Source organism: Rhinatrema bivittatum, chromosome 19 (assembly GCF_901001135.1).
Source record: "Rhinatrema bivittatum chromosome 19, aRhiBiv1.1, whole genome shotgun sequence".
NCBI lineage: Eukaryota > Metazoa > Chordata > Amphibia > Gymnophiona > Rhinatrematidae > Rhinatrema > Rhinatrema bivittatum.
The window spans coordinates 31671217-31687056 of NC_042633.1; the positions used below are offsets into that span (position 1 = coordinate 31671217).

General features: G+C 47.7%; 1 protein-coding gene across 1 annotated transcript; it reads right to left on the reverse strand.

Moving 5' to 3' along the window:
• Window positions 1–7873: 7873 nt before the first annotated feature.
• LOC115080362 (zinc finger protein 34-like) lies at window positions 7874–13562 on the reverse strand. The gene is made up of 6 exons (XM_029584507.1): window positions 13317–13562; window positions 12259–12385; window positions 11643–11756; window positions 11335–11493; window positions 10308–10418; window positions 7874–8883 (listed from the first exon to the last, which is right to left on the reverse strand). The coding sequence occupies exons 1-6, from the start codon at window positions 13338–13340 to the stop codon at window positions 8273–8275; spliced, it is 1146 nt and encodes a 381-aa protein (XP_029440367.1). The 5' UTR covers window positions 13341–13562; the 3' UTR covers window positions 7874–8272.
• Between the last annotated feature and the right edge of the window lie 2278 nt (window positions 13563–15840).

Below are 15840 nucleotides of genomic sequence, written 5' to 3' on the forward strand. Positions count from 1 at the left end.
AGCAGCTTTGTCTCACGGCTCCGTTACAGGGATTCGCTCGTCTAACTTAGCCAAAAGCTAGGTGGGGGCCAGTGTAGGGAAGCGGTGCGGGTGGATGGGGAGGAGGGGGTCAGTTAGACCTGTGTTCCAAGCATATTCCGGTGAATACCACTAATGAGAAAGAGCCTTAATTAATAACAAGAAAGAGCCACCAGCAGCAGGGGCTTTTACTACTTTCTACCAGGCAAAATGGCCCAAATTTCACCAAAACTACCCCTTTCTGGTCCTTGTGATCAGTAACATCCTCTATCGCGGAGAGGATGCTACAATCCACGGTGTTACTAAGCTGGTGGGGCTTCGAACCCACAACCTGAATGTTACTAACCCGGCTCCCAACCCTTGAGTCAGCGAGGCTTTCACACTAAGCTTATTTCGGAACTTATATTTGACCTTTTCAGGGAATAAAAACGCCTCCCCACCCACCTCCTAAAAGATAAGAGGTAAAAACCCGGGAGAGTTTGTACTCAGCTGACTGGTGGCTCAGCAGCTCTGTCTGACGGCTCCGTTACAGGGATTTACTCGAATATACGAGGGCGCGGGTTCGAGTCTAGCTTAGCCAGAAGCTAGGTGGGGGCCAGTGTAGGGAAGCGGTGCGGGTGGATGGGGAGGAGGGGGTCAGTTAGACCTGTGTTCCAAGCATATTCCGGTGAATACCTCTAATGCGAAAGAGCCTTAATTAATAACAAGAAAGAGCCACCAGCAGACTGGGGGTTTTACTACTTTTTACTAGGCAAAAATGGCCAAAATTTCTTGTCCTTGTGATCAAGCTGGTGGGGCTTCGAACCCACAACCTCAATGATACTAACCCGGCTCCCAACCCTTGGGTCAGCGAGGCTTTCACACCAAGTACTTTTCGGAACTTATATTTGACCTTTTCAAGGAGCAGAAACGCCTCCCCCAACCACATGGGAAAAGATATCTTTACCAGGAGCACTGCAACCTCCCAGGATCCACTTGTGGCTCAAGGCTCAGAGGGAACTACGTATAAATCACAAGTCTCAGGGTTCACGTTCAGCTTCTGCTTTATTTAAACCCACTTCAATGTAAATTTTATTACAATAAACTTTTTTTTTTAATCATTTTTTTTATCAGGAAAACAGCAAGTCCACAACACCTCTTTCCATCATAATTCAATCAGCAACCACCAACAGCCAATACAAAGTACAGAACAATATCCTCAGCCCTTCTTTTATTCCCCCTTCCCGGAGAATACAAGGATTTCCACTAGAAAATACTAGGATCCAACCTGTTTCTCCGTATTGCCCTGACCTGCTCCATCCCCTGTGCTTCTCATCCGGACGGCTGCAGGCCCGTGACATTGCCGGAGCGGCGATCTTCTTTCATTCGGCCGGAACCGAGCATCTCGCAGCCTTAAGAACCTGAGACATGAACTGCTTGACCTGTGCAGGAGCCTCCTCGATCGCCGCATTAAACAGCAAAAAGTTAGATTCCCATAGGAAAGCAGAGCTCCTCACAGTCTTTATGAGCTGCTGAAGGGCTCTGCATAAGGGAGCGATCCCCACACAGCAGCATCACACACGTCCCCCGGTGCCTTCCTCCCCGCACCTTCTCCCCTGGGCCGCGATCTCTCTCTGTAGGGCTCTTTGCAGCTCGCGGCCGGACAGAGGGTAAGATCCTGGGACCCGGTCCCTCCCTCCACGTCCCCTCTGCCCGCGCCTCTCCTTACCTTCTCCCATGGGCCTGGATCCGTCTCTCTGGGCTTCTCTGAATCTCCTGCTCGCTGCGAAGGAACGGCCGGGACCGGGCTGTGCTGTGCCCCGCCTCCTCCCCCTGCCGTCCATTCGCAGCAGCAGGAAGGGGCGGGGCTGCAGCAGAGCTCTCTCTTGGGATTAGGCTCCGACCCTGCCTGTCTCGCCCTCACAACCATGGCGGAGCTGTAGCTTCCGGTCGGTGACCGAGAGCTCGGCCGTGCGCTCCGAGAGCGGGCAGCGGCCGCCCTGCGGGAAAAGCTGCTTAGCACTGAAGGAGCAATGGGGGCTAAGGCTGGGGGGAAGAGCAGATTCTGGCCCAGGCATGAGCTGCGCTTTACGGCCTCCCCCTCCCCAGGCTTTAAGCTTGCAAACCGTGCAAATGTCCCCGGGTTTTAAGCGGCTCTTCCCGCCAGCCTGCTCTCACTGCTCCGTGTTCACGGTCTGATTGTGACAGAGGGGTTCGCATGGAACCAGATATCGGTTAAATAAACAAATGAATGAATGAATGACCGAGGGATGCGATGTGTGGGAGAGAATGAGCGGTAAATATCGCACACGGGGAAGGCTAAATCTGTCCTGGGGGCTTCCTTTCCCAGGGCAGTGCTGGACGGTGTGTGATGGCTCAGAAGCTCCCCCGCAGCCCGGGTCTAACAGCCCCTGCTAGAAACCCATAATCTCTGCACGTTTAATGTTTGTTTGCATAGGGGAGGAGGTTTCACCGCGCACTGTGTGCGTTAGAAAGATTCTTTTATTTTAAGAGAGAACATTTCATTCTTGTGATTGCGGGCGAGGAGCTGTTAATCACCGGAGGGTGTAATACAAGAGAGTCGTGGAAAGAGGGGGAAAACTCCGGAGCCTCTGAGAGTGCAGAGCCGGCTGTGAAGGGCTGGTCCTTAGGCTGGAGTCCTGTGCTAGGAGAAGAATAAGGGGTAAAAACCCGGGAGAGTCTGTACCCAGCTGACTGGTGGCTCAGCAGCTTTGTCTCACGGCTCCGTTACAGGGATTTACTCGAATATAGGAGGGCGCGGGTTCGAGTCTAGCTTAGCCAGAAGCTAGGTGGGGGCCAGTGTAGGTAAGTGGTGCGGGTGGATGGGGCGGAGGGGGGGGTCAGTTAGACCTGTGTTCCAAGCATATTCCGGTGAATACCTCTAATGAGAAAGAGCCTTAATTAATAACAAGAAAGAGCCACCAGCAGACTGGGGGTTTTACTACTTTTTACTAGGAAAAATAAAGAAAAATATGGCCCAAATTTCACCAAAACTGCCTCTTTCTGACTGGAGAGGATGCTACGACCCACGGTGTTACGGAGTTTCAAGGTTACTGAGCTGGTGCAGCATCCTCTCCTCGACAGAGGCTCAGTAACATCCTCTGTCGCGGAGAGGATGCTACAGTCCACGGTGTTTCGGAGCTGGTGGGGCTTCAAACCCACAACGTTACGGAGCTGGTGGGGCTTCGAACCCACAACCTCAATGTTACCGAGCTGGTGGGGCTTCGAACCCACAACCTCAATGATACTAACCCGGCTCCCAACCCTTGGGTCAGCGAGGCTTTCACACCAGGTACCTTTCGGAACTTATATTTGACATTTCAAGGAGTAGAAACACCGCCCCCAACCACCTCCGAAAAGATATCTTTACCAAGAGCACCACAGCCTCCCAAGATCCACTAGTGGCTCACGGCACAGAGGGAACTACTTATAAACCACAAGTCTCAGGGTTCACCTTTCGCCTCTGCTTTATTTAAACACATTTCACTGTGATTTTTATTACAATAAACTTTTTTTTTTATCAGGAAAACAGCAAGTCCACAACACCTCTATCCATCATAATTCAATCAGCAACAGCCAATACAAAGCACAGAACAATATCCCCAGCCCTTCTTTTATTCCCCCGCCCCGGAGAATACTAGGATTTCCACTTCTCCTAGGGCTTCCCTATATTTGTAAAGGATCCAGTCTGTTTCTCGGTTTTGTCCTGACCTGCTCAATCCTGCAGCCTCATCTCCAAAGGAAGATTTTGTGTACTTCACAGTACTTCACTTCTGAGTAAAATGTGAGCTATACCAAGGCTGGCCCCTAAGTAGGGACACGATTTTCACCTGATTCTGCAAAGTACGAAGAGCCAGTGCGGCATCTCCAAAACTGGTGACCCCAGAGCCCTAATTCTGGCAACCGGAAATCAGTATTCTGGAGCAGCCGAGACATTTGAAATCATCCCCAGAAAGACCATTTGCTTACTCTTCTTGACAGAACAATATCAGCATGGAAAAAAGATTGTGAATCCAGTGTCTGTCAAAGGGGTTTAAGACTTCAACTATATCTCACAAAGACCAAAAAAAAAAACAGCTCGGTGATGGTAGTTGATCTGTCCTGGAGAGTCCGGTGTCAGTTTTGGCAAGCAAAGTGATGTTATTATTTTTTCTTACCTTGTTTGCCTCTGGCCCCCCCCGGGCAACAAATTACTCTGGGGGATGAGGTGGGGTTTATATGGTGGAGGAGTAACCTGCTGGTTACAGCAGCAGGCTGCAAACCAGGGAAGCTCAGCATTCAAATCCCACTGCTGCTTCTTGTGCCCTTGTCCAAGTCATTTCACCCTCCAGTGCCTCAGGTACAAATTTAGAACCTTAACTTAAGCATTTTTCCTAGAGACCCAGACTAGGGAAAAAGCCTTAGTAAACCAGGCCTGCAGCGAATCAGCCTTTAGGGACAGGGAAACTCCTACACTTCCTGCATGCAATCTGCTTTGAAGATTCTGAAAGGCAGAATATAAATGGGTGAGGGAAAGTGAAATTGGTTCTTTCCTGCTAATTTCCATTCCTGTAGTACCACGGCTCAGTCCCGACTCCTGGGTTTATTCATCCATGCCAGCAGATAGAGACAGAGAAAGCAAAACTGACACTGCTTCTAGTACTCTGATGCCACCTGCAGTTCCTCAGTATTGACTTGTACCCAAGCTAAATGCAATAAACCATGCATATAACCCAAAAAACTTCTAATAAGCATCAGTAAATAAGTAAACTTGGCAAGACCTCTGCAATCAAAAGTACACCACAGCTGAGCAGATGACTCTCCCCTTTCTAGAATGGGTGGGTTCTGGACTGATCCGTGGTACTACAGAACCAGAATTAGCAGGTAAGAACCAATTACTGTAGCGGCCTGTGAGTAAGGTTACGCCCTGCTGGAAGGGAGCAGTCAAGATTAGCAATGCTGTAGTGTAAATACTTTACTCAAACGGACCTCCTACAATAGGGCACCTAGACAGCACCACTGAATGCGCTGCCCTACATCTTAGGAATAAAACCAGTGCCTGGACATTTTGTAAGCGCTGGCCCAGCATTAACACAAGGTCCAAGAATCCCAGCTCTGCATTTTTTTTTTGACAATTTTTGTGGCAAATAAAAATTCCTTTTGCTAGGGGGAAAGTGAATACAGTAAATGCACTGAAACTTATCTTAAATCTCCCAAGAAAGGACTTTAAGCATGAGCTTGTAAAATAACTCAGTTTGAAATGAGCCTCCAGAAAACCCCCATTCCAAAATCAACCAGCTCCTGCACTGCCTCTGAAAAGGGGGGAAAACCCCCCAAAGGTGCCTTCCTCAAACTATAACCGTAACGGGGTCCCCCGTGGGCACCTTAGTGATGTCCTCTGCATCGTCCTCTGCAGAGCCTGCATCACCCTTGAAGGCGACTCGCCCCACCGGGAGGCCTTCCCTGGAAGGACCTTCACAGGATTTTTCGGACAGGTCCTCCCCTGGAAAAGTTGCACTCAGGAGAGAAGGGACATGCCCCCTGCAACCTAAGCTGCTTTTTTGTTTTTTTAAATTGAGACACTAAGGAAGACACAAAGTTCATCTCAGTTCATTTCCACCACGGAGGAGGGGTGCTGGGAGGATGGCCTAAAATACAAAGAAAGAGAACGAATGAAACTAGAGCAAAAGGAGAACCCAAAGCTACCCTTCCCCTCCTGGAAGCTCAACAGAGGTAGAGGGCACCTGCAGTCACCTCTGGAGCGACCCTCCTCACCCCCTAATCACCAGCCACACCTGTGGCTGTGGCTCAGAGGGACACTGCCACCTCCGCAGCACAAGGCCTAATCCCATCCATCTAGGCCCGAGTCCACAGCGCAGAAAGCACATCCACCACCCTCCCGGAGACAGCGAACACTGGCAGGCTGGTGGCAGCACAGAAGCACAAGCCTGTTGTTTGCTGTCGTCTTCTGCTGGCCGGCATGCATAACCTGTTCGTATGGACTGGCCTGATTAGAGAAAGAGGAAATTCTGTTGGCTCCTTTCCCCTTGTGAACTGGTGGATTCTCACTCAGTCCTTTATTTGATGGAATTATTGTCCAGGTTTAAGAACAGAGCTTGCTGGTGGTCATTTTCCTATGATGATAGCTCTATAGGTGTAATCAAGTCTCATTGAGAAATTTCAGCTCTAGGGATGTACACTCTCAGCATACGCTAGTTCTTATAGATTACCTTACAGGTGTTGAGGAGCTTACTGGTTCCATTACATCCAATTTTTTAAGATCTTTATAGGGCCAGACTACTATTCCTAAGCTGGATGAGAGTGTAGGGATAGTGTGTCTCTTATTCTGTGCTGATAAAGCGCTTTTCCATATCAGTTTAAGTCTCCTGCCCTGCTCTTTTCTTTCAATGTTCTGTGCTGAATTGTTCCACTTTTCTCTTTTCCCAGATTTGTATATACACCTTCAGGCTCAAATTCCTCGATATTGCAGATCTCAACCACTTCTTGGTGGCAGTATTTGGGTCCTTTTCCTGCAGTAACAGGTGCACTTTGTCTGACATGTTTTTCACATTTAGAACATTGCTATGGTTTCTTTCATGGAGTAGATTCTCCAACTGGGTTTGTTTTGCGCACACCTTGACAGAAACGAACCTCACTCAGAAGCCAGGGCATGTTGGAGATCGATTTCAGACTCTCAGATTTACTGCTAATGTCCTTCTCAGTACTTGCATTACTTTATAGGCAACCAATCAAGGTGCACTTGAAAATTCTTCTAACAGGCCAGTGGCACCCAATATAAATCGGGACAATTTTTTAAAATCTTTCTGCTGATTATTCAAAGTCTCTGACTGCATCTCTTGGAACTTAAAAATCTTAAGCTTTTCTCCTTCACCACGATATTTGGTTTTCTGCCATCAATCTTGCTGGTGACTGGAATAGGTATGACCCTGGTGATCACAACTTCTTCATTCTCTTCTATTCTAATAGGGTTAGCTTCTCATTTGATTTGGGTTGTTTTTTTTATGGTACATCAAAGTTATAATGTTTAAACAGTTTCCAATGAAAAAGCCATGCCACCTGGTTGTGCCTTCTGACATCAGCACATCACATCCAGCAATGAGATATGAAACAGTTTCCAGTTCTGTACTGCGAAATTTGCATGTCTCCATTTTATGCTGGCTGCGAACAATCTTGACTGTAATCCACTATCCAGTGCTGCAATAATCAGATTCTCATCTATAGGTTTGAGTTCACGTGTCCTTAAACATTGTTGTGTCAAATCTTGATCCACATAAGCTTGCTGAAGTAGCGCTCTGTACTTCACACTGTACCTATGCTTCTGCCAATTGTCCTTCCTTGTTTATTGATCTGATTCTTTAAAGAGCATTTCCTCTTTTGTTGCTAATTTTGCAGCTTCTTTACCTTCCATGCACCAGTATGGATTCTTTCATGCTTTTGGAGATCAGATTTCTGATTGAAATGTTTATCACACTCAGAACATTTAAGTGGTTTCTCAATAGTGTGGCTCATGTCATGTAGCTGTCAGTTGTTTTTCTGGCTGAAACATTTATCACATTTAGAACATCAAAATGGTTTTTCACCGGTGTGAATTCTTTCATGGATTCTTAGGTAAGATTTCCACCGGAAACATGAATCACATTCAGCACATTTAAATGGCTTTTCACCGGTGTGGATTCTTTCATGATTTCTAAGATCAGATTGCCTACTAAAACATTTATCACATTCAGCACATTTAAATGGCTTCTCACCAGTGTGGATTCTTTCATGATTTCTAAGATCAGATTTCCTACTAAAACATTTATCACATTCAGCACATTTAAATGGTTTCTCATTCCCAAGGGTCATTTAATGCTCTTGTAGGTGGCCTTTTCGACGGAAACATCTATCACATTCAGAACATTTAAATGGTTTCTCATTTCTGTGGGACATTTCATGCTGTTTCAGGTGGTATTTCCGATTAAACATTTATCACAGTCAGAACATTTAAATGGGATCTCATGTGCTTTCTAAGATCAGTTTTCAAATTGAAACATTTCTCACATTCAAAACTTTTAAATGGTTTATCTGGCATGTAGGTCGTTTCATGTCTTTGTAGGTTGAGTTTCTCAATGAAAGATTTATCCCATGGAGAACATTCACATGACTTCAGTCCTTTGTGACTTTTCTGATGTATTGTAAGCCATGATCTATACCTAAAACATTTTTCACATTTGGTACACTTAAAAGGTTTAGCTAGTCTGTGATTGTTTTTATGTTATATAAGATTTGACTTCCTTGTAAACCTTTCCTCACACTCAGTCTGAAATGGTCTTCCTGCTGAGAGAATTCTTACATGCCTTTCCAGCTCAGCTCTGCAGACAAAGCATTTTTCACTCTGAGAACATTTCAAACGTTTCTTTTGCCTGTGAACAGTTCCATGTGCTATAAATGTTGTTTCCTTAGCTCTCTTCTCACGTTCAGTACTTGTACAATTTTTCTCTCTTCTATGAAGTTGCTGGATATACTTGGGACTTGACCTTGCTGTGAACTTGTTCTCACATTCAATCTTTTCTTGGTGATCAATGGAATGGGAGCTTGTGGTGAAGTTTCCCCAGGTATCAGCACTGTGAAATGGTCTCTCTCCCAGTCTCTCAGCTTGTGCAAGATTTGGGCAGTGATTGGAATTTTTCCCTCGTTCAGGATGTGTGTTTGGTCTCTCTCTTTTTGGGGCTTTTTCTTTTACTCTGGCTGGTGTCACTCTGATACCTACTTCACAATCAGCTGAAGGATCGGGGCTGTTTCTGGAGGCGTCTTCGTGTTTCCATTCCTCCCTCTGCTGCCCATCGCATATACTCTGCCTCTCACTTTTATTCCTCAATCCGTCATCTGTTGGATACAAATGAGCTTGATTATTATTAATTTTACAGTAATAAAGAAAGACATTTCTGAGGAAATATCCCCCATATGATTATTTAAGGCTCCATGACACATAATGGTTAGTGGTGTTGCTTGGTAAACAGACCAGCTCCGATCTCCTCCTCACCCCCATCTCTGCAGCGATTCCCTTCTCTCTGGTTACAGTCACTGACCACAAACTGTGCTGGAGACCTGGGATTCATACAGGACCTGGGTCCCTGAACCTGCTTAAAGCAGCTGAACTCTTAGGGGTAGATTTTCAAAGGGTTCCACGCGTAACCCCTGAAAAGCTGCCCCTGCGCGCGCCGAGCCTATCTTGCATAGGCTCTGCGGTGCATGCAAGCCCCGGGACGCGCGTATGTCCTGGGGCTTCGAAAAAGGGGCGGGTCCGCGGACGGTCCTGAGTCCTCCAGCACAGCGCGCCCGAGGCAGGCGTAACTTCGGAAACAAAAGGTAAGGGGGGGGGGGGGAAAAAAATCACAAAAAAAGTTCCCTCCAAGGCCGCTCCGATTTCGGAGCAGCTTTGGAGGGAACGGGGAAAGCCATCGGGGCTCCCCTTGGGCTCGGTGCATCCCCTTGCGCACGCCGACCCCAGATTTTATAACATGCTCGCGGCTGCACGCACATGTTATAAAATCGGGCGTAGATTTGTTCGCGCCGGGTTGCGCGAACAAATCTACGCCCGTGCATAAGTTTAAAAATCTGGCCCTAAGGACTTAGCAATACATTTAACTAAGGGTCAGTAATAAACATTTCACCTGTTAGAAAATGGGAAAAATGGCTTCAGCTTTTAAATAGTCTTAAATACTGACCTAAGAAAAGCATCAGTTGGGAGAATACTGCTGTGAGCTCTGAAACCTTATGTAGCCCAGGACAGCTTCCCACCATCCCAAGATAATGGAAACACCTCAGGCCCTCCTGCCTGTGACACTGGTGCTCTCTCTCCTGCTTCCACTGGAAACCATCCCCCGAGGCTCCTTCTCTGACCGGCAGCACTGCCCAGCTCACGGAAAATGAAACCGCAAGCTAAGCATTGGTGTCTTGAAGCAGCACCGAAAGAGGTCAGAAGTCGTGAAAGAGAGAAGGAAGGATGGGCAAAAACTGATAGAGGTAAGGGAGGGAGAGAGAGTGGAGAACAGTAAAAGATTGGGGAGGGAAAGGGGCAAAACGAGATAAAGGGAGAAGAGAGGAATGAAAAGAAAAGCAGAGACCTGAACCTGAAAGGAGAAAAGCAGAGGCCATACTGGAATGCCTCATTCTCCCATTCTGTGTCCACGGGGAAAACTGCTTTGTGAATGAGCCCCTGTGCCTGCTGCAGAGCAGGCGGCTTTCTAGTGAGGAATGTCCGGCTCACCCCATCCAAGCCACATCCCCGGCTCCGTGCAGCTCCTCACCTGCGCCTGCGATCCTCAAGTTTCCTTCTTCCTCACATCCCTGGCGCTCAGCCTTGAATTCCTCTTGCGTAAATCGAATTAAAATGTCTGGTTTCACACTGGGGGAAGCTGCTGTAGGAAATAAATGTATGCAATATGTTTTCAAAAAAAAAAATAAGCCCAAAGCCTATAGGATCAGTGCAATTGTGCCCAGAATTCTGCTGTTTTCATAGGCACCACCAGCAGTGCAATGAGGGGTGCTGCTGTGCTGATCATCATCAGTAATCCATAACAGCAGTACCCCTGATCATTTTACCACGGAAGCGGGTACTTCTACTCTAAAAACGATGCTGAGAATTTCTATCACAAGGAGCTTTTTCCCCATCCTGCTGCCGCAGATCAAACCATATTCTGCCTGGCACCACCAACTGGAATACCATGTCTTCACTAGGGAGTGACTTTTTAAAAGCACCTACAGATGTAGAAGCCAGTGGACGTTTACAAAATTTCCCTGGCGGTCATACGCAAAACATTACATGCGGAAGTGATCTGTGCGTACATCGATGGCATATGAAAGAAGCCTTCCCGGGGGGTGGGAAAACTGTTCCCATGCACACTTTTGATTTTTGAATGAATGTACATAAAATGTAGACATTTACCCTTGGCTCAGGGGTTTGCGTGGACCTGCTCATTATGCATACAAATCCACTTTGGAAATTAGTGCTCAAGTCCGCATGTACATGGCAGTTACCCTCGCCTACTGCCCACCAGCAAAAGGAGTGGCAATTGGAGAAAGGCTGGTGGGATTTGCAAGAGCCCTCCAGAAGCAGGAACACTAGGTAAGAGCCTAAGATAGGAGGGGAGGGAGGGGTTCCAGAGTAGATGGGTGAGGGAGGCTGGGAAGTGTGAGAGCAGTGGTGGACAGGCAGAATGTGTGCATCCCCCACAACCCCCCCCCCCCCCCAATCACTCATACACACATCACAACCCCATCTGCACCTAACATCCCCAAAACCCACCCACAAGCATAGGAGAGGGAGAACAAGACCGAAAACGGAGAGTGCAAGGGAGAAATGCTGAATCCCTAAACGGCCCCGGCTGACCTTAGGAGGAGTCGGATACTCGCCTGTTACAGGAGGCTCCGTGGAGGGCAGATCTTCCTCTTGTTTAACGCTCAGTGAGAACACAGACGTTAAGACCGGAAGGCCTGGGATGAGAAAACAAACCTGGCTAGAAGGAGTCACCCAGGACCTGCTGATATTATATTAGGAAAGGGATTTTACATCTCGTGAGGTTAATGCTCCATCTCCTGGGATCTGAAAACGCTAAGCCTTTAAATGCAGAACATTTACTTACTCTCGCTGGGGTCCTTCATGGTTTCTTTTCCCTCCCACTCACAGGGTTGAGTGCAATATTTCTCATCTTCCTTCTTAATCTTGAATATCACATCAGGGTTCACAATGCAATAACCTGGCAATAAATATAGCAAGATTCCCTTTCCAGTTTGCACTTTTAGAAGCACATGGGGTTGCACCCATTTCCCATGCTTTCGGAGGGCTGGGTGGGAGTGTTGTTGAGTTCTATTTGCCTGACAAAGCTTGCCAAAGACAGACTTGAGTACGATTCAACCCTGGAGGATTTCTGGCAGAGTCGCTTCTATTCCTGACCCTCCTAGGGGGAGGCACTGCAGGTGTCAGTTTTCTCTGCCAACATGTGCCCCCCCCCCCGGACAGAAGGATAATCCAGAAGAAACACACAAACCCAGAGGCCAGTGGGAGGGAGAAAGGGGATATCTGACCTAGGCCATCTGGTTACTACTAGAGGGATGACGTTATCTAGAGCCGAGCTAACATATCATGTCATCAGGCAGAGGTTGTGGGAATCAGAGAGTTAAATCCTCCCTCTCATTGCCCTGTGCCAACTTTAGATGTAGAGAAAACAGAGAGAGACTTAAACCAGATCAGCTATTTACCCCGTGACATGAGGACGCTGTGAATCTCCTTGATGATCTTCTTGTACAGCTCCTTCTGCCGTTCTCCCAGAATGTCCCACTCCACTTCCAGGAAATAAGCAGCGACGTCACTGAATGTGACCGATGCCTGGAACAGCAAACAGGACACCCTCAGCCCCTCTCCCTCCAGCTTCGTTATAATGTGTGCACAAAGCAAGTTTGTTTATTGTAAATAATGTTCTTCATAGACAGCAGGATGAATTAGCCATGATCTGCATGACGCACGTCATCCATCAGCACTGAAGGGCCCCCTCTCTCTTAGCTAGTAGAGCTTTTGCTCTACTGAGCATGTGTGGGAAGTTCCACGTGGACGTTGCCTCGCAAGCCCCCTCAGTCAATTTTAAAGCTAATTTTAGCTAGGTAGCAGACTCTCCAGTTAGGCGGGTGGGTAAATAGCATGGCTAATTCATCCTGACTTTATGGAGTAGACAGTTATGCTAATAAAATTATCTGAATCTAATTGCTTTCTGCAGTTCCCCTGTTCTGTGTAGTGATGGCCTGGGTGTATACACTCCGACAGGCTACTAAATACCCCTGCTTAGGAACCACTGGATTCCAGCAGGACAAGAGCTTTCTTCTCTTAAATAGCCAGTATTTTATATAGATTTCCTGGCCTCCGGAGAAACACAGGACATCTCAAGTGCTCGCTGATTCTGTAGGAGGAAGGAGGAGGCATCGACACACATGGGCCGCATACCTGGTGGTGATAATGGTGAAGGAGCTGCAGAAAGGCTGGGAGGGATGCAGGCTGGTGAGTTCATATCGAAGGCATGAAAGCGGAGAGGGCTGGGGCTGGAGGCGTGTGTGTCTGTGAGACAGAGAGTCTGCATACTGCCCCCCTCCACGCCACCCTGCTAATCTCTGCTGATCTCAGGGGGAGCAGAACTCAAACCTTCCCTTGCAGGTAAAGATCTTTGCCCTGTGCTGTGAGGAGGGGAGGCTGCAGGAGCTGCACAGGGAAAGGTTTCCCTTTAAGTGCGGGTGTCCTGTATACAGGGGGAGAAAGAAGAATCTCTTACCGGATCAGAGAGCAGGGCAGACATTTCCCTCTGAATTCTGCAGCTGAGGGGAGGGATTCAGGCTGGAGATTTCCCTGTTCCTGCTCAGAGGCTGAGAAAGATGAATAGGAGAGGAGGGGGTGCGGCTGATTCCTGGGGGTCTGGGATAAAGCCCCTCCTCTCCCCCTCTGCAGATCTGGGGCTTGCAGGGACTTCCAGTCCTGGGGAGGTAGAAAGTTTCTGCTTCTGTTGAGCCTTTCCTACTCTTTGCAGCCCTACAAACACTACAGAAAGAGAAAAGAACTTGCAAAGCTCCCCAGCAGAGGTTATGCTGCCTCGGCCAGTGCTGCTGGAAGATGGAGATCCCTCCCACTTAAGGTGGATCTGCGGAGACAGCCCATAGCTGCACATTTCGGAGGAAGAAGTCATGAACCTGGTTCAGTCCATGTCTAGACTTGTAATTTGCTTTTTCTTAGGGAACTCATTAATAGGGATGGGTCTCTCTCCCCAGGACTCGATCATTACCACATCTGCTCTATTCCTATGCTCCTTTCATCCAGAGTCAAGCAGTTCATTCCTGCTGCTCTCCAGAAACTTGTAACGAAATTTCCTTCTGTCAGCTCCATCATTGCTCTGGCTTGGATTTCTTTACATGCTTAGACTTTTTAGCAGGGCTTTTTGTGAGAAGTATATAAAATGACTCCAGTTATTACAGTCCTGATTTTTTTACAGATCAAAGGGGTTATGATTGGGCCAAACCTTTAAGTTACTGAGGATCTTTGGTTGTTGGCGTCTCCTTGGTCTATAACAGTTTGTGTGCACTAAGTAATGACAATCTCAGGGTGACTGGAAATCAAAGGTTCCCAGGCATGGACAGCAGGGGTTTTTCTATTCTTATAAGATTTAATTATTGGGTGTTATTTGATGTGCTTGCTGTATTGAAATATTTTATTAGTGTTTGGTACATTTTTAAATGTGTGTGGATGAGGTTTGAATTATTGGATGATGTTGTTAGCTGTTTTGAAACATTCTTTACATTGGCAGGTTTGAATTATTGGATGTTGTTCTGTTAGCTGATTTGTGTTGCGATCCCCCCTGTTGCTGCGCTACAGGAGGTATCTTACCTTCCTCCCGGAGGCCGCTTCGAAGCCAGGGCCTCTCCTGTGCACCATCCGGGACTTGCTCCAGGGCCTGGGAGGCCTAGCGGTTCCTGAGGCCTGCCTGTGGCTTGCATGCATCCTATTGGACTTCCTGTTCGGCGACGCCCTTCTCCTAGGGGCCGGCCCGCAGCTCTCTACCCCACTTATAGGGCCAGCGAGGGGCGGTCCTGGCAAACTCCTCCCAGGGAGTTGCCTACAACTTCCAGTATATAAGGACTCTCTTGTCACTTGCAACTCGCCTTTGGATTGAGGAGGTACAGTTGCCTGTACCTCCTCCTTGATCAAGGTCCTCCATGGTCTACCGTGTTTTGATGGCTCCTTGTTCTCGCTTACCTTGATGTCTGCCCTGATGTGTTACCTGATGTCTGATCCTGTGCCTGATCCAGTTCCTGCTTTTCTTTGATGTCCTGCCTAGAGCTGCCTGGAGTGCAGTAATCTTCTGCTTTGTCTTCCTGGTGCTCTCCCGCTCTCAGCGTGGTCTGTGACCAGCCTTCCTGGGCTGAGTAGGGTGTGTATGGGATGGGGTGGTCCGTGACTCAGTCCTGTGGGTGGGCTGAGTAGGGCGCCCTTAGGGACAGTGCCCATGTCTCCTTCCAGCCCTTGCCTTTGATGTCTCTGCACCAGTCCTTGCCTCTGTCTCTGCACCTGCCTTGTCTACGTTATCTTCAGTGTAAAGGACTCTGTCTGCCCTTGTCTGGCCTGCCACCCATTGCCGTACCCAGCAGCAGATCCGAAAGGGCTGGGAACAGTTGGAGGACCGTTCATCAATCAACTTCCAGTGTTGGTTGCCATGGGTGTGCAGGTCCGGCTGAGGGTCAGACTCTGCTCCTTACTCCCTGCTTCTGTACCTGCCTGGCTCTCCATGCCTGCCCAGCTCACCTCCCACGGTGTGGCTTGGGGCTCCTCCTTGAGTCCTGCCATGGCCCAAGGACTCACCACCAGCTCGAGACGACCGTGCTCCGTGTGCGCTTGTAACAGATTTGAAACATTCTCTACATTGGCAGGTTTGAATTATTGGATGTTCTGTTAGCTGATTTGAAACATTCTCTACATTGGCAGGTTTGAATTATTGGATGTTCTGTTAGCTGATTTAAAACATTCTCTACATTGGCAGGTTTGAATTATTGGAGGATGTTGTGTTAGCTGATTTAAAACATTCTCTACATTGGCAGGTTTGAATTATTGGAGGATGTTGTGTTAGCTGATTTAAAACATTCTCTACATTGGCAGGTTTGAATTATTGGATGATGTTGTGTTAGCTGTTTTGAAACATTCTCTACATTGGCAGGTTTGAATTATTGGATGTTCTGTTAGCTGATTTGAAACATTCTCTACATTGGCAGGTTTGAATTATTGGAGGATGTTGTGTTAGCTGATTTGAAACA